General features: G+C 34.9%; 1 protein-coding gene across 2 annotated transcripts; it reads right to left on the bottom strand.

Annotated features, from left to right (window-relative positions):
* Positions 1-5,454: 5,454 nt before the first annotated feature.
* On the bottom strand, positions 5,455-17,483 carry LOC147393100 (glycosyltransferase BC10-like). Of its 2 annotated transcripts, XM_086455620.1 has the most exons (12): positions 17,402-17,483; positions 17,243-17,309; positions 14,967-15,491; positions 12,448-12,546; positions 10,901-11,001; positions 10,730-10,801; positions 10,378-10,468; positions 7,836-7,916; positions 6,943-7,002; positions 6,709-6,831; positions 6,554-6,592; positions 5,455-5,980 (listed from the first exon to the last, which is right to left on the bottom strand). In XM_086455620.1, the coding sequence occupies exons 3-12, from the start codon at positions 15,348-15,350 to the stop codon at positions 5,852-5,854; spliced, it is 1,179 nt and encodes a 392-aa protein (XP_086311746.1). In that variant the 5' UTR covers positions 15,351-15,491; positions 17,243-17,309; positions 17,402-17,483; the 3' UTR covers positions 5,455-5,851. The 2 variants fall into 2 exon arrangements, with proteins under 2 accessions (XP_086311746.1, XP_086311747.1); XM_086455621.1 differs by lacking the exon at positions 12,448-12,546.
* Between the last annotated feature and the right edge of the window lie 1,131 nt (positions 17,484-18,614).

The following is an 18,614-nucleotide window of genomic DNA, read 5'->3' as shown; positions in this document are numbered from 1 at the left end:
CCCCAACTAATGAAGAGATCTTGGTAGAATTGCCACATATGAAATTAAGTACAACTTTGCAAAGAAATACTACACGTGTTTCTCGTGAAGAGATGGGAAACATGCTCAATATCATTTCATTATTGTAACTCACTAGAGGCTCGGGAAACAAAGAGAAGATGTGTACGAACGAGATATCCAGCAACAAGAAGAAGGAAAAGGATTGAATAGAGGAACTCCCGAGCATTTGGTGATCTCAGATGTGCCCCTATCAATGGAACGGGTGACTCATTATTTCGATGAATCATTTCTTCGGACAGAAGAAGATTATGTAAACACTTACTCGAAATCTCACTTATCAGATTCCATTGTGGAAGAATCGCCCACAATTTTTTCTGAGGAATTGGCCATGATATATCTGATCCATGCATAATATCATGAAAAATGGATACAAATTTTTTACTGCTACTTAGTATCGGCAATAGGTCTGAAAAAGTATCTAAAAGGACAAAATTTAGATATTTGCACCCTGTTGAAGTAAAGAACTATGGCATATATGTTTGGAACAAATTCCATTTTAAGAGATTTGAAAAAGCACTATCTCATTGAAAAGTTCTATACATTTGTCGTTTATCAACACACACACACACACACACACACACACACACATATATATAAAATGTTAGTATTGTCCAACCCTCTTTTTTCAATAATAACACTCATCGTTTTGTCTTTTAGTAAAAAATACAAAGTCATATTAGTTTTTACATAATAAATACATTTATTATGTCACTAAGAAAATACATTTATTATGTTAACATTGATTGTCAAAGCATTTACTACAAAAAAATATATATTTAATTCAAAATACTTAAATGCTTATAGTATTTATTATGTAAACAAGCATTTACTATGTAAAAGACTAATACACCATTGTCTTTTTATTAAAAGACAAAACGAAGATGGGTATTATTGGAAAAAAAATGTGTTGGACAATGTTAACGTCCCCATAAAGTATTGAACGTTAGCATTCCCTATATATATAAGGTCCCGTTCAGCACCAAACATTTTGGCCAACATTTTAGCCAACCATTTTTGTTCTACATGGGTTAGAAGTTTTGGAATGGGCTGATTTTTGGTGAGAATGATTTCTACGGTGAGGAGATCATCCTCACCAAAAATCAGCCCATTCCAAAACTTCTAGCCCCATGTTTACAAGTTGAAAAATCGTGGATCGTCCATTTTTTATAAACCATTTTTTATGGGGTTAGAAGTTTTGGAATGGGCCGATTTTTGGTGATGATGATCTCCTCACCGTAGAGATCATCCTCACCAAAAATCAGCTCATTCCAAAACTTCTAACTCATGTTTTGCCAAAATGTTTGGTGCTCAACATTTCCCATATATATATATATATATATATATATATATAGATATTTACATGTCCTCATTATATAGTTCAAATCAAGAATGAATTGAAGCAGAATTTTATATTTCACAACATAAAATGAATAAAAAAGAAAAAGCAATATAGGCACGTGAAGTTCCTTCTTAGGCCTAATGATCAGTAGTGTTACTTGATTTAATACTAAAATAATAGTGCCCGTTTTTGTGTTTTTTGATGATAGGATTTTTGGATCTGTAAGCTCGACTAGCAAGGGTGAGGCAACTGACCTCTTAAAGCACCATATCTCATCCAAATCCCTTGGGTACATGCAATACCCAACAACCCACACATACTAGGTAAATAGGGATACATCTTTCTAAGTGGCCAACAAGGGAGCTTGAATACAAGACCTCTCCTTTTTTGGGGATGATTAGGTCACTATACCCAATGCTCGTTGGTAAGTGGCTATTTTTTTTTTTAATTTATTGTTTACGTACATGATGTATAAGTATAACAAATGAAGAAAAGGAAGGATTTGGATTTGTTTTTAGGGTTGATGATCAGTTGTGTTACTTGATTTAATACTAAAATAATAGTGTTACCTATTCTCATATTTTTTAACTTTATGTGTTGTGTTGTCTGATGTATAAGTTATAACAAATAAAGAAAAGGAAGGATCAAGATTTTATGCTTTAGTGCTTGGGTGTTAACTTTTTAGATAAATAGCAACAGTGAGCGATAGTCTCACATCGCCTAGGTATCAAGACTTTGGGCTATATATAAACCTGGGGAAATCCTCACCTTACAAATCGACTTGTAGGTGAGGATTGCCCCAAGTTTATATACAACCCAAGTTCTTGATACCTAAGCGATGCGGGACTATCACTCACACACCCCTTCACATGTAATGTGTCTCATACATCCCCATGGTTAACTGATACCATGTAAATTTGGGGATCCACTTCAAAACCAATTGGCAATTAGTGGAGATGCTCAAGAGCTTATAAGGAAAGAAACAAGGCAATTTGGACTAAACTCAACATAAGGTGAGGATTGTCCCAGGTTTATAAATAGCCCAAGGTCTTGATACCGAGGCGATGTGGGACTATCACTCACACTCCCCCTCACATGTAATGTGACTCCTACATCCCTATGGTTAACCGATACCATGTAAATTTGGAGATCCACTTCAAAATCAATTGGCAATTAGTGAAAATGCTCAAGAGTTTACAAGGAGAGAAACAAGACAATTTGGATTAAACTCAACATAAGGTGAGGATTGCCCCAGGTTTATATATAGCCCAAGGTCTTGATACCTAGGCGATGTGGGACTATCACTCACACTCCCCCTCACGTATAATGTGTCTCTTACATCCCTGTGGTTAATTGATACCATGTAAATTTGGGGATCTACTTCAAAACTAATTGGCAATTAGTGGAGATGCACAGGAGCTTATAAAGAGAGAAACAAGACAATTTGGACTAAACTCAACATGCCTCACACATGTGGGCCGTACTGGGCCAAAGTACGTGGAGATATGAATTGGGTGATGTGAAGGAGAGAAAGGCCCACTTTAATACCATGATAAATTTGGTGGTCCAACTCAAAACCAATTGAATGGAGAGGCCCAAGAACTTATAAGGAGAGAGACAAGGTAATGAGTGTCCGATGTGGGACTAAACGCAACATGCCCCTGCACGTGTGGGCCGGACTGAGCCAAAGCATATGGAGATATGAACTGAGTGACGTGGAGGAGAGAAAGGTCTACTTTGATACCATGATAAATTTGGGGGTCCAACTCAAAATCAATTAACAATGAGTGGAGTAACCCAAGAACTTATAAGGAAAGAGACAAGGTAATGAGTGTCCGATGTGGGACTAAACTCAATACACCATGCACGAGTGGGGTGAACTGGGCCAAATATCCTTGAAATTTATGCTTAAAACATTCTATCACTTACAAATAAACATGCAAAAAAAAGTTATAAAATTAGTTATAGGCCCTTCGTCAACTAAAGAAAATTTTCCTCTCATCAACACCTCTCTCTCTCTCTAAAAATTTGATAGAAGTGAAAATGGTTTCAAGAGGGCGTTTGAAAGACTAGTTACATACAATGCATCTTCATGCTAGAGGTAAACAAATCACTTGCATTATGATCTATCATTTTCAACACTTTAAAATTAATGAAAGGAAGACAAAAATTGGTACATTTATTTAAAGTTTTACCACCTATTAATAAGCCCATTTGCTTCTATAGTACATTATAAACAATCAAGGTAACGTGGTAATGCAAAAGAAGCATGAAAAGGATTCCATGCCTTTATGAAAAATATAGTGTAGAGAATTTTGAAAGATAATTAGGCAGAGAGGAACAAGTTGATTTTCTCCAATTTACTTTTAAGTGAGTGATCAATATGTACTTTAATATGCTCTATGGATTGTTTCTTTAAGTTTGACTCAAAAATTAACCAAGAAAAATAACTAATCTCTTTCATGAGAAATCTGATGGATCACGTCATTATATTATGCCATTCTTTAAAAGTAATCAAAATGATCAAATTATTCTTAAGGATATCCAAAATAATATAAAATCAATAAAATCTTTTATCTCTATGTAAATGATCAAGACAAACTCCATTTAGATAACACATAGATGCTTATATCATCTTACTAGAAGATGATTTTAAAATGTTCGATCTACGAATCATTTCCCTAAAGTTCTTGTCTCAAAAGTATCCTACATAACCATCATAAATTAAACATTTTTTATTACTCTAAATTAATTTCGTATAAAAAAATTATGTACTCTCACCTAAGTGAGTTGGCTTCTATGAGTAATATGTTGCAAATTCTCAAAAAAAAAAAAAAAAAAAAAAGTCAAATGATTCCTACATATTCAAATTATATATATTAAGCAAATGATAATATGCTTTAAAATTTACATCTTGCAAATAAATAACTAACATGTAATATTATTTGGATGATTGAATGGCATCAATGATTTTAACTGGTTAAAATGAATATATGTACACAAACAATGTCTTCAAATTCAAACATTTTGCAACTACATTTTATCGTCTGTTTTGGTGCAAATCATATTTTTTTAAGTAGCTCTTCTCACCAATATTCAAACTTTTCGACTATCTCAACATCATAAATGCTTTTATCTAAATTTGATGAGAACATCTTACTATTAGTGAATGCATGTGATAGATGTTTTGTAGCATTTTGAAAACATATGCCACAAGCAAAGACGGTGATGTGTATCTAGAAATACCTCATTAATTATCTTAGCTACTTGAATAAGGTATGACCATTTTAATATATTGTTTACAGAATATGTTGTTTAGTTACAACATAAATGCATAGTTGACAAACATATATTATTATGTTAATAGAATGTTCTCTTTATTTCAACAAAATACTCTGATGAAGTTGACAACCATATCTTATAGTGTTGATAAATATTAAACATACATTTACACAAGTTTTAGATAGGCAATTCTTAATAAATATTATTTTGAAAATTAATCAATATACAAATTTAACATGTAATATAATATTTGAGGTTGCCAATGTTCTCTTTTTTTGAAATCATGCATTCAAATCTAAGGTACTGTTCGTTAAATTGAAAAAAATAAGTGTTGAAACTTATAAACGCTGAATTTAATACTGAAAAAATTATTTGTTTAGATATCAAAATAATACTGAATTCATTAAAATTAAACGCTAAATTTACAAAATCATATTTGTTACATATTACTGAAAACTGATAAACTATTTATTTTACCCTTACAATCATAGTATACATTGTTTGTATGAAATTGAAGCTGAAGAGGTTCAAAAACCTTATCTTTCTAATAACAAAAGAACAATTTGAAACTTCAGGTCTTAATGGTTTAAGTCAAACACTCCTTCAATTGAATGTAATTAGATAATAGCTCATTCAATTGCTATTATTCTTTTGCTTACTGAAAACAATACTTAAGAAATATTTTTGATTTTTGAAAAAAAAAAAAAAAAAAAATTCCTTTTTGGCAATTCAAATTATGGTCTTTCCATCTTTGGTAAAAATACAGTCAAAAATAAAATTAAATAGAAAAATTGAGATAATAGAATTGCAATTTCATAGTGTACCTGGTTTACAAAATCAACTACCTTAACATGCATTCAATTAAATCCTCAAAAATTTCAGTTTAACTAAAATGAAAAAAAAAAAAATGAACGAAAAAGAGATAAATAGGCAAATTGCACCTAGAGGGAGATGAACAAGGTAGGTGTAACACTCCTCAAACCTCGAAATCAAGAAATTCTATCAGCTCTGCTAATCACCCTTCCATTCTAAGAACTTAGTCGGGGGGCACTTGAGCCATCTATTATGCGGCTTTTGAAAGCATTCTAATCTATGTGACAAGACTGAGGTGGAGTGAGAGTGGTCAAAAGCCATTGGGCTCGACCAAAGAATAATAATCACAGGTTCCAGTCAAATTGTTGTGTAATTGGAGAAAAGCTGCATCAAATTATTTAGAGTTTCGGGGTAGAATTTTCTTGCAAATAAATAACATGGCCGCTTTGTCCCGTTCCACATGCAACCCTTCTGCTGAACTTCCTTCTGCAGGAAGAAAATAGGAACCAAAAATTGCATTCTGATCATTCCCAAGTGTTGAATAAAATTTACACTATGCAGTGTTAAGAGATCACTAAATTTGAATGTGAAACACTTTCCTTACTAACATAGTAAGATTTTAAGCCTTACTAACTAAAGGTCGTTTTGCCAAAATGGATTACCACATCAGCAATTCAACACCACAGCCCTCTAAGTTTCATCGAAAAACTAAGATTTAAAAAAAAAATTCTTTTTAGCTTGATCCAAGGTTTTGAAAATGGATGTCTGCCGAACTTCCACATTACTCCCAAACTTAAAAGTGAAATTCAACAGTGAAAATTAACTTTATTTGGAATATATATATATTTTTTTTCAAAGTTCATAGAATTTTTTCCTCTACAACCATGAAGTATCAGATCATTTTTTGGATACCAAAAGGTGAGCCCAAGGACCCTTACTCAAGGTGAAATCCTTACTAAGTAAGTAAGGCTTGTCAGACTCAATTTGAATAGATGGGATTAAATATATGCAATATTAAAATAATATGAAATTTGAATCAGTGAGATATGATAGCCATACCTTGTCATCACTTGTTACATGCAAACTCTCATCAATAGACTGTAAAAGAAAAACACATTAATAATGGATAGATTTAAACATTAATAATCCCAAAAAAAAAAAAAAAAGATAAGAGTGCGAAATATAATGTGAATCGAAGATTAAACAGATAGTACCGTAATGTTCTTCAGGAGCTCATAGGTAACATCCTGAGCCCGATAGGCTTTTGGATGCCACTTTTCTTCAGACCAATCAACATGTGTCACTGACCAATTTGCAATTCCGCCAGGATCAACCATCTGAAAATACAAAATAATAATAATAATAATTCATAAAGATTGGATATAAGAGTTATGAAATGTAGTTTGGTGAAGATAACAGTACAAATATTTGTAGCCTTATGTTCTTACATGAAAAAGGGTTGGCAAGTAATGTTCGTCAGCATAGCAATTGCGCCCCTCCATACCTGGCTGTGAAAAAACAAACAAATGACATAAGCAACATTTTTCACAAAACAACAGATATATATTTTCTATAGACTTATCTATATGCATGGGGCCTCCATTTTTCTTAAAGGGAGGTTAAATAGAAATTTTTTGATATCAAGTTCACACTTTCAGTCAGCTTGATTGCTTGAATACTAACCAATAAAATACTGTCTTTATGATGGAAAGGGCTTAGTGAGAAACATAATTGTGAAAAAGGCTATATGGTTCATAAAATCCCAGCTTACTGAAGATGTTGTTTTCTGAAACATTTTCCGCATATAATGAAATAATAATAAGTCTGGAGATTGGCGAGTTTTGGTTGTAAAATTTGATCTTTGATCATAGCAAAGAATTTTTTGAAAATACTTGCATAACATCAATCCTGGGTTAACTGAACTGAACATTTCGTATGGACTAGAAAGACACTCATTTAAGTTGTAAAATGAGAAGTACAAAAAAAGTGTCATGTCATCTCCTAGAAGTGCAAAACACACACACACACATTATATAGAAGAATCGTATCTATGTAAGCTGATGTACTTTAAAATTATATAAAACATACAAATAAACTTTCAAAAACAAAATATTTGAACAAATTAAGATTTGTTTAAAAAGATGCCAGAAAACACATGATATGGCAGAGAAAAATGATGAAGAATGAAGTGTCAAGAAATAACTCGTGAATGTGGATAGACATGAATATATGCATTAACAAAAGCTTTCTATGCAGATTACAAGTAATACATCAGATTAAGAAATAAAAATAAAACCAAGAAAAATATCATAACCCTAAACAATTTTGAGCACAAAGCTACCTTGCAGTAAAGCTTGAATTTCGTGTAGTAAAGGCTGTCAGCCAGAACTAACAGAACATGCTGTCGTTTCATTGAGAACCACTGCAATACAGATGTGAATCAGAGTATAGCACATTAATAGAAACCAATATAGCACATTGATTGGACACTGGAAAAGACAAACTTACTCTATATTAAAGATTTAATTTGACCAAAGTATAATGCAGCACAGAAAAAAAAGACCATCTCTATACTCTATCAACGGGAACAAGTAAGATGATTTTGCAGCTCATTTATCTAATTAAACAACGAAAATACTGCTTAAAGGCCAAATTACACAAACAACTTTATGTCAGTTCAAATATGATGACTATTCAGGCTACTGTCATCGTGTCTAGTTATTGTTTTAAATTACTTAACCTACTGTGTCCTCGGTGATACTAAAAACTTCTAAATGGTTTATTTCAAAAAAAATATTGTAAAAATAGATCCACCTTTATGTAATTGAGTGCAGGGCGACTACCACCGGGTCTTCAGAAATATTTCCACTCATTTTGAACATAACTTTTACCAATATAGAAGATTCTCCACAATCTACTCAAACACAATTTCCTCAGCATATCAAGTATTTTAGTTTTTGTTTTTCATTTTACATGGGTTTAAGCAGATATAACCTGATGTGATTGAAACGCGTATTAAGAACATGTAAGTGAGAGGGAATCTAACTTTATATTACACTGATTTCCCCATCAACTGAGATGAAAAGGGGTAAAACCAAGGAAGATACTGGAGCCAATAGATTGCAGTAACAACATGCATAACTTTGAAGGACCTCGATTCACATGCATATGTATGCATGCATTTATATTAAGTTATTTTCTTTTGTATATATTTATGTAATCAAAAGGTAACATGCCCCCACCACTACCATCACCATTACTCTCAACCTGCTTCGCTACTTGATGGGTTGAGCACAAGATTAGTGTGAGCCAGTGATATCATGAAATTCTATGCTCATAAGAAGTGCACCAAACAAGAGTTCAATGGGGGTGATTTTGTGCATCTCCATCTCAATCTCTATCGACAATCTTCAATCGCAAGTTGTAGCACTCTCAATTTGTTCCCGTTGTTTTTTGGACCATATGAGATCAGAGAAAAAATTGGGTCTGTGGCTTATAAACGACTACCAGAAGGTGCACAAGTAGGAAATTTCTCATCGTGAATTCCTTAGGGAAGAAGAGACTGACTGTCTCAAATTGGTCATAGCAATAAATCACTCTTTTTTTAATAAAATAATCACTTCTATTCTTGATTTTGTCATCCATCTTGTAACGAAACTACAGGTTCGTTACATAATATTGCATCACTTCACTTCTAGACACTCAATTGAGCCTAGCTAGTTGTTTGAAATCCTTAGAAGGATAAAGAAAAATATGATTGTGTTGATCTGGAACCCTAGGCTAGTGGAAGCAAAGTCTTCCATTGGGAACCTCAATTAATATTTGAGGACTGGTACTATAGGATTGTAATTTTGCCTTGAATTGTCCTTAATTATTTTTTAGATGTTTTAATTAATTTGTGGTGGATTGAGCCTTTTTTTATAATCAGATTTGTTTATGGTAACTGGTTACTTGTTCTCAGGGTCATCATATTAGGTTGGTTTTTACAGTCCTGCATCAACCGGACTTTGTTAAGCTATATTTCTAAAAAACAAGAAAGAGAGAGAAAAAAATTAAAGAAAGAACAGTTAGGGTATGTTTGATTGCATGGAAAGTCACTTTCCATGGAATTTGAAATCCATGGAAAATTAGTTGTAGAAAATAGGTAGGGTTGGAAAATCAAATTCCATTGTTTAATTTCACTTGGATAAAATCATGGAAAAAATATGAGAAAAGAGAAGAAGAGGAGAAGGAGGAAGAAGATGAGAGGAGGGGGAGAGGAAGAAGAAGATGACGAGGAAGAGGGAGGGGGGAGGATGTGGCGACAGTGGCAACGAAGGTGGTGGCGGCGACGGCGACGGCGATGGTGGCGGCAGCAACGGCGACGATGGCGGCTGTGACGGTGGACGGCAACGGAGGTAAGTGAGGAAGATGGGGGGAGAACGTGGTGGTGGTGGTGGTGGTGGCGGAGGAGGTGAGGGATGGAGAAGAAGGAGAAGAAGAAAAGAAGAAAAGAGAGAGAGAAGGTGGTCGGCGACGGATCCGACGGGGACGGCGATGGTGATGACGACGACGGCGAGGTCAGTGTAATAGTGGTGGTGGTGTTGGTGGTGGTGGTGGTAGTGGTGGTGGTGGTAGGGAAGAATTGAGGATGGAAAATATGAGTGGATTTCATTTTCCCACCCATATGGGTGGGAAAGTGAAATCCATGATTTAGTGGACTTTTTGAATGGGGTGGAAAATGAATTTCCATTTCCATGTGCAATCAAACACTTGAAAAATGTCATTTTCCATGGAATTGATTTTCCACCCTATTTTCCATGTGCAATCAAACATACCCTTAGTAATATGTGCATATCAAAATGTTCTCAACATTAATAAGACTGGGTCTCTATGTCAAATACCTGTGCACCCTTTCTAAAGTCCTTCTTTTCAACTTCAGGTAACATATGCTCTGAATACCTGCCCGATCCATGTGGACCAGGATCCTCAAAGCTGAAACAAAGGGAAAAAAAACAAAAAGAAAGGAGTTGCGTCAATAAGAAAACAAAAAGTATCGCCCAAATGGTCATGTATCAATTTTTCTGAATAATGAATTACATTAATGTTGAAAAACCCAATTATCATAAAGTGATAAAAATATAATATAACAAATTCGAAATAGTTCTAGGACTTCTTATGCGGGTAATCAACCAGAAACCACTAGAAGTGGCTGAATAATCAAACAAAAACATGATTCCTTTCAAAATTGCTTACCAGTCAATAAAGCTGACGTTTGTATCCATAAGATAGTTAAACACATAATCAAAATCATGTAATGGTACACAACTGCAATGTAAGAAAAACTAGTCAAAACTTGGAGGGCATTTGCTAGAAGTCAATTCATCAAACATAGGGGAACCAAAAGAAATGTTTTGAGTCAAACACCTGTCAGAAAGCAGTACAAAATGCTGGTTATCAGGGTCTTGGAGGGCATTTGCTAAAAGTCTCCTCTCTGCATCAACCATAGAAATCTTTCCCCATACCACCTGCATTTACTTGTTATATCACTAATGTGTGAATATTGTGCCAATTCTAAATAGGCGAAAAATAGGCTGCAACCATCTCGCCACCCCCAAACCAAATAAGTCTGATTCACATACGAAATCAACAATAAAACGACATTCATAACCACAGTTCAGATGTAACAAAAGTTGAACCTTGTTATATTGAAGCGGGCAAAAGTGAAATTGAAAGAATAATTCTAGAAGGCAACTAACAGCTAATGAATCAAGGAAGGGGGGCTGGGGATAGTTTTAAGATTTATATGACGCAGACATATGATCATATCAAATGAGTGTGCTCATCCACCAGCAAAGGCAAGTTTGTTGAGCACCTGACTGGCCTGCGGTGGACAATCACAGAGATTTTCCATTCAAAATAGCAATGAAGGTGGCAGAAATGCCGCAAAAGTATGTTATCTCACTTTAGACAAGTAAGGCCTTGGAAGAAGGGAGACATTTCCTTTGAAGAGTTTTCCCAGCAAGCCTACATGGAGCCACATTAACATAGTTCCACCGGATTTCCTAGGTCAATTAACTATTTTTCAAACTGACAATCGAAGGACATCATCTCATTGTTCTATCTGAATCGCTCCAAAACTACACTCAAAAGATTCAGGGTTGAACCATTGCAAATTGATAATTGTGAGAACCTAACGGCTGTCATCGCCTTCAGAAGAGGCCTCCCTTCCAGATTGAGGCTATGTGAGTCCTCGGTGAATAACATATCAGAAAGAATGGAAGAACTTCAGAGGGCAGAAAAGTATGCAATGCTAGAAAATGATTGGCACAGTGACCCCTGCCAGCCTGTAGTTGTGCATCAAGGCTCAGATAAGACCCCTCAGGTTGACAATAAGAGGATAGGAATCCTAGGGATTTATTAAGTATTAGCATTTCAGAGCTTTATGGTCATTTTGGGTTGGCTTCTTGGGGTGGGGTGGGGAGTTCTACTTGTGTGTTCGGTTTTGTTAGGCTTCTCTCTCTTTGGTAGGTCTCCTTGACCTCCTCCCAAGCTTTCCTTCCAAATTGTATTTCTCTTTTGTTTATTGAAATCTTTATATTTACCAAAAATAAACAAATAGAGATCCACAAGTAGAGACAAAAATAGCTAGTTCCTCTAGAGATTGGGAGAGAGAATCATGTGAACAATTTCACAAATTGTTACCGAATGAGTCACTGGTCTAAGAGATGCCTTCTATTTGCAATAGAATTACAACTGAAAAAGGCTGGCATTTACGAATGCAAAGATGAGCTTCAATGTTTCAGATCAAGAGTGAAAATTAAGCACCTAATCCACACTTAACTCGTGTAAGTACTTAATATGTATAGATATAAAATTCAAATGTACACAACATGACACTATAGAACATGAATGAATATGATAAGTCCATGCAAATTGAACAGGAAGGTATTTTAACAGAAAATTTCATATACCTTATCGCTCCGAATGTCTTGACCAGAAAAATAAGGACTCACATGTACCGGTTTTTCCCTAGATGCATGTATATAAACAGAAAATCTGCCATCATGGCCCTGTCAGAAGAAATGAAACATGCATTTTAAGTTAAATTTTAATATGGAATGGACCAGCACAGCAACAGTTTTTATCAAAACTGATAAGTGCTAAATTCTCCGTCCCCCCTAATCAGAGATTGCCAATAAGAACATCTATATTTCTATGAAAAAGTACATATACAATCAATTTTCAATCTCTTGCATGCGATGTGGTAGTTATTTTTCAGAGGTAACTCATATGCTAATTACTAATTCGTTTGTCCTAGGTCCTGCAATCGTAATATTCCTCCTTCATAGACAGGACCAGGTGAAGAAATATCACATCATGATCGAAGTCTTATTCCAAACTACACTATATATGTTTCCACGCTAGGCCATACATCAAATTTTAATGTTGTAAATCTTGTTTTTCTCCTAAGACTTGAGAATGTTGATTCCTTAGGCCCATTGAGTGAAAAGGCCCCAGGAGGACTAAGAAATCCATAAGAGTGCATGTGGCCTCCCTCTTAGGTCCACAAAGCTATGTTACAATTGTATGGGTACAAGTATCAAAGTCTGACATGGGTACAGGTGTTGGGTTGGGTAATGTTGAAAAGTAAGATTCACTGACTCAGCAGTATTCTTTAAATTGTAGGTAACAAAACTCTAATTGCTAAAACAGAAACCTTGCCAATTAAACAACTCTAAATTCTGCACAATTTTTTACCAATCAGCTAAAAAATAGAAACCACTAACAAAACAACTAACTCCTAAAATCTAATTGACCAAACCATGGAACTCACTTGTCAGTTATTAGACGTTCAAAAGTCCATGCCATTTTGGAGCATTTCAACAGAGCATTCAGGTTTTGGTGGAAATCAGAATAAAACATATGTTTTAGAATGTCTTGGAATGTTTCCGAATGTATTAGAATGTTTCAATTGAGACCATTTCAGTTTTTCTCCTAACAAACAAGATTTTAAATCTTAGATCAACACAAAAACCCCAAGGCTTGTGTTAATAAAACCTAAGTTACTGGATTCATTCATCCTATATCAAACTATGAACTGATACAAAGTGAATCAATTCGCGACACAATTCATTTTAGGTTTGTGGAATTCAGCGAACCATGTACCTATAGATTTGTGAAACCAATCATTGCTGATATTTTTAGTTGGGTTTGGTGAACTCAACATTTGGGTGAACCAAAATGTGAAGATACAACACATTTGTTTGAAATTTTGATTATTTTTACTCACCTTTTTCTATATATATGAAAGAAAATGAACTAAAGAGACTTTATATTATGTCTGTGTCATCCTTTTTTGTAAGGATGTCTTCAATCTCACAATAAAATTTAGCTCTTGTTCAGAGTAAGTCATTATCGATGGAGAGCCTACTTGATTATTTTCATCAATAGTCACACTATCAAATGAACACTTACTTTTTGCATGCTTTTTGGAAATTGGATAATGGATGGTTATAGTCTGACTAATTTTTTATTTTTATTTTTCTGATGGGTAAGCTTTACTTGAACCCACGATCTCAAAGTTTTTTTTTTGGGTAAGGTAATGGCTTTTAAATGTTATACCTTTTTAGATATATGCATTTTTCATTTCATTGTTTTTCTTTTTTTCTTTTTTTTTTTTTTTGATGACAGGGATTCCAAACCTATAGGCCCGACTAGCAGGGGCGAGGCAACTAGACTCTTAGAACACCATATCTCGCCCTTTTTAATTTCATTGCTATTTCATATGTGGAATATTACGTTTCTTTGTTTCCCTGATGGATTATATTTCTAAATTCTTTTCGCTCGTGAGATGTTTGACCAACATAAAACCCCCTTTCAGGACTGTAATGCAGCACAGCAAACCCGTTAATATGTTGTTGGATTAGACCAAAAGAACCTTTTAATGGATTAAACTATGGACCTTGTTAGAGTGTTATATCACACTTTACAATGGGTTGAAAGTGGATCGGATCATGTACTTAAAAACCCAGATTCCATATGATCACAGGCCTAATGAAAAGGTCTAAATGAGCCGAAATTCAGCCTCAAATCCTTGCGTACAGCTCTTGCATTATTTGTGTCCAATCCACCTTGTTCACTATTTTGTACACAAGGGAACTTGCAATTTTAATCTAGCTAGGAAAATGATCAATTTTTGTTTGAATAAAATCTACTACTTATCCCAGTGGGAATTCTCAAAGCTTGCACTATGCTTTAAAGTTTAAAGATCATTGGTGGAGACCAAGAGCCTATGCCTAAATTTAATTTTGATATTGTGTTTTAGTGTGTTGAGAAATCAATGTGGGTATTCAAATTCAATAAATCAAAAAACCTAAAGCTTTGCCTAAGCTGAAAAGAATTTTGAGATGAAAAACAAAAGGTTACTAAAATTCTGCACAATTACAAAAGAAAAGAAACAAAACATAATACTCAAGAAAGAAGAACTTACACGGAAGAATTTATCCCAAAGCTTTTCAAAAGGTAATGAACCCGGAGTCAAGAACATGAAAGCAATTTTGGGGTTCTTTGATTGGGGAGGAGGTGTCTGCAAAATATCCCTAAAGACAACACGAGCTGCAATCTCATCATCAGTATATTCCCTGGCAGGAGCAGGTGGAAGCCACTCAGAAATAGAGTTACAACCATCCGAAGAAAAGACATAACAGGCGGCATAACGTCGGGGAGGGTAAACATAAGCTCCAATTAACAACACGCTCACCAAAGAAACCAAAACAATAATCCACATTGGTCTCTTTAAAGGAGGACGGTGGCGAGGCGCTGGCATGATTTGCAAATCTCCAATGCCGAGCCGCCACACCTGAGATGACTTCATTTAGAATTATCACATCACAGCAGTATCCAAAAACAGCTTCTTTCTTTTCCTAAGGTCACAGTTTATAGGACACTTGACTAGGACCGAGTAGTTGTTACAAGCTAACAAATTCGGCAGCCAAATATTCAACCAAAATTGAAGCTGTAAAACAGAAAACAAATCAAATCCATTAGCAGTGTAGAAATGTTAAATGTGGGTAAGGAAATCAATCCAAGAACAATCATAGAAAAATTAATGAACACGCAAGCAAACAAAGTAACACAAAGAATTATGTGGTTCCCTCAAGATTGAGGTTTGTCTAAGGATTCATTCCGATTTCACTATGAAGAGAAAACACTCATTGTACTGATTTACACCTTCTCACCAAATAAAGAGAAATATATACCCCTATGTGTTAACCAACCAACTACTCCAAAAGACCGACCTATTGGAGAGGAGGAGAACTATGAATATAAGAGGGTCATGGGGCTTAATTAGGGTATGACACACCCAAGAGTGGAGGACAATATATACTCAATACTCCCCCTTACTTATAAAGGTGGAAAGATTTGAATCCATGACCAATACGAACCTAGCACTCTGGTACCATGTTAACCAACCAACTACTTGAAATTCCGATCTATTGGAGAGGAGGAGAACTATGCATATAATTGAGTCACGGGCCCTAGTTGGGGTATGACACACCTGAGAGTAGAAGAAAATATACACTTAACACTAAGAAATATAACTAGGATTTTGCAAATCACCATTTAAAGCATGAAAATACCCATAAGAAATTGGGTTCCGGGGCAGAGAAAACTTTGGGATGATTTAACAATGGGACCTTTAAAAAGCCTCACTAGTTTAATGACAGAATTGAGTCTGATCTAAATTACACAACCATTACCTATAAATGAAAAAACCAAAAGCACAGTTCTGCGGGTTTGAAAATAAAGGCCGTGAAGAAGACCATGAGAATCAACCTATACAATGCTCAATAGTTGAGATCTTCAATAAAAGAGAAATACAAGTTAAGGGCACAACATCACAGGGACAAGTGGATGACAAAAACATAAATCCCCCATAAAAGTTAAAAAGAGGAGGAGCTTATTTGAATTTACCTTTTGCCCAAAAAAAAAATCCAACAATTTCTTAAAATTATATTTTGGTGAGCAAAATGAAGATCCTTAACAAGCCCTTACTCTTATTTTTGACAATTGAGCTGTGAAAAAATTAATTCTTTTTTTTCTATTGTTCTGCAAATCCAACAGAACACTTCAACAGATCAGACAAATCCTTGAAGCAGAAAACAAAGAAACTCCAATAATTAACATAGTCAAACAAAAAAATCTGATAAAAATTTAAACAAAAAAAAAAAAAACAACAACAACAACAACAACTTTCGAAACCCAATTCATTGCAAGTCAAACCAATAGCACCATTAAAAGCTACCGAAGAAATTAACAATTAAATGTTTATAATGACCAAAGTTAAATAAATTAATCATCATATGTTTAAGCTACCTAAGGCTAAGGGAGACTGTCAAATCCAATTCTCCAGAAATTTTTAACAGCACCATCTACTGTTTTAACCAAACCTTGAAATTTATAATACCTTGTATGGCCATTTCCAGCTCAGAAAATGAGAAAATCGGACTCCAGAAATATCAAAATAAACGAAAAATCACTGAAATTCCATTAAAATCCCAATAAAACAAAAGCATTTCTCTAGCTTGGATTCTTCAGAAAACCAATCCAAATTCCAAAAGATCAGATTCGTTAACACAACTGATCGATCGATCGAAGAACAGTTCGTCAAAAAAAACCAAAAGAATTCAAATTTTCAAGTTTCAACGAATCAATAAGTCACATTCATCCAGAAAAACAACAATCGATGGAAATGAGAAGAAATACCTTGGAAATGGAGATGTATGAGCTACGAGAGATCTGTCTCTCGAATTCGAATCCCGGATTTGAAGATCTGAAGAGAGAGAGAGAGAGAGAGAGAGAGAGAGAATTAATTAAATAATAAATATATAAGAAGAAACAAATTGAAGAGAAAATAAGTTTTACAGTCGGAGCAGTCGTCGCTTGGTCCCAAATAAGGAACATTTCAGCCGGCCAATTACTTAATATGTAATTTCCACGTATACACGCGGTATATGATATACGATATACGATGTATTATACGTTTTACGGATTTCACTCTCACGTGGAATTTTAAGACAGAAAAGTAGTTTACGCTGTCAGAGCAGAATTCGTACCCTGTCTAGACAGATTTCTACTGTGTTATCCATCAGGATTGCTTTTGTCCACCTTAGACTTAGAGGGTGTCAACGGGTACCCATTTAACTGAACCGACCTAGAACCGAAAATCCTACTTTTTATTTAGAGCGTCTGGTTATCATTTTATTGGAATCGATTAGTAAGGTTTGAAAAAAATCGAATCAATTAAGAATCCAAACCATTCCATTGTGCACCTTGAGTATTGTAAATATTTGGTTCAAATGGAATACATTTAAAATTTTCTCAAACATATTAATCAAAGAGTACATTTAATTATGTATTGCTTTTGTAGGAGTAGAATCTGATGATGCCTTGATAAACTCTGTCCTACTGATTCGAAGATGTTCCATCATCCCTCCTATTAGCACTGGTGTGGTACCTATCAAGAATTCTCTGACGTTCAAGTTAGAACTGCAGAAGAATAACAAGAAGAACTCTCTCTCTCCTTCCTCCCCCCCCCCCCAATCCGTCCAAAGATCATTATCCTCTGCAAATTCCTCCATTTATAAATCCTTTCTTCGAATCAGGATTTCCCTTTTCATCAGGATGTGATCACAGAGAATCCCTTAATTACAAGGATCCTAAACGGAATTGGGATCTCTAAGATTAAGTCTACGATTCTTGGGAGATTTCCTCTGAGCTCTTTGAACTTGATATGCGTAAATTAGGATTATGCAAATATTCAACCATGCTTGCCTTACCAGCCAGGCTAGACATCTCTTCCTTGGTTTGTCCTGCTATTGGGGTAGGATCGGATGTATTGGGCATACACAATGTACTACTTAATTGGCTTGGACACGTATACGGTTTGGATAACACACCATTATTATCCTCTACACTAGTCATCAAAGTTATAGGCCTTGCCTGCACAGTCAAGACTATCTCACCCCCAAGGCTAGCTTGTTCTTCCATCAAATTTGATCAGAGGGGCTCATGCCTAGGTTAGCACACTCCTGCTCAGGCCCATCTTCTAGAAGGCTGAAGCATATAGAATGTCGAT

This window comes from Akebia trifoliata, chromosome 10 (genome assembly GCF_017979445.1).
Source record: "Akebia trifoliata isolate Shusen 1 chromosome 10, ASM1797944v1, whole genome shotgun sequence".
NCBI lineage: Eukaryota > Viridiplantae > Streptophyta > Magnoliopsida > Ranunculales > Lardizabalaceae > Akebia > Akebia trifoliata.
This window is presented reverse-complemented; position numbering and strand designations above follow the sequence as displayed.

Coding starts and splice junctions, on each gene's coding strand:
- LOC147393100 (XM_086455620.1), bottom strand. CDS start 15,350: ATGAAGTCATCTCAGGTGTGGCGGCTCGGCATTGGAGATTTGCAAATC. Junction 12,547..14,966: donor TTTGGGATAAATTCTTCCGT/GTAAGTTCTTCT, acceptor TTCTTCTGACAG/GGCCATGATGGCAGATTTTC. Junction 6,593..6,708: donor AGCTCCTGAAGAACATTACG/GTACTATCTGTT, acceptor TTTCTTTTACAG/TCTATTGATGAGAGTTTGCA.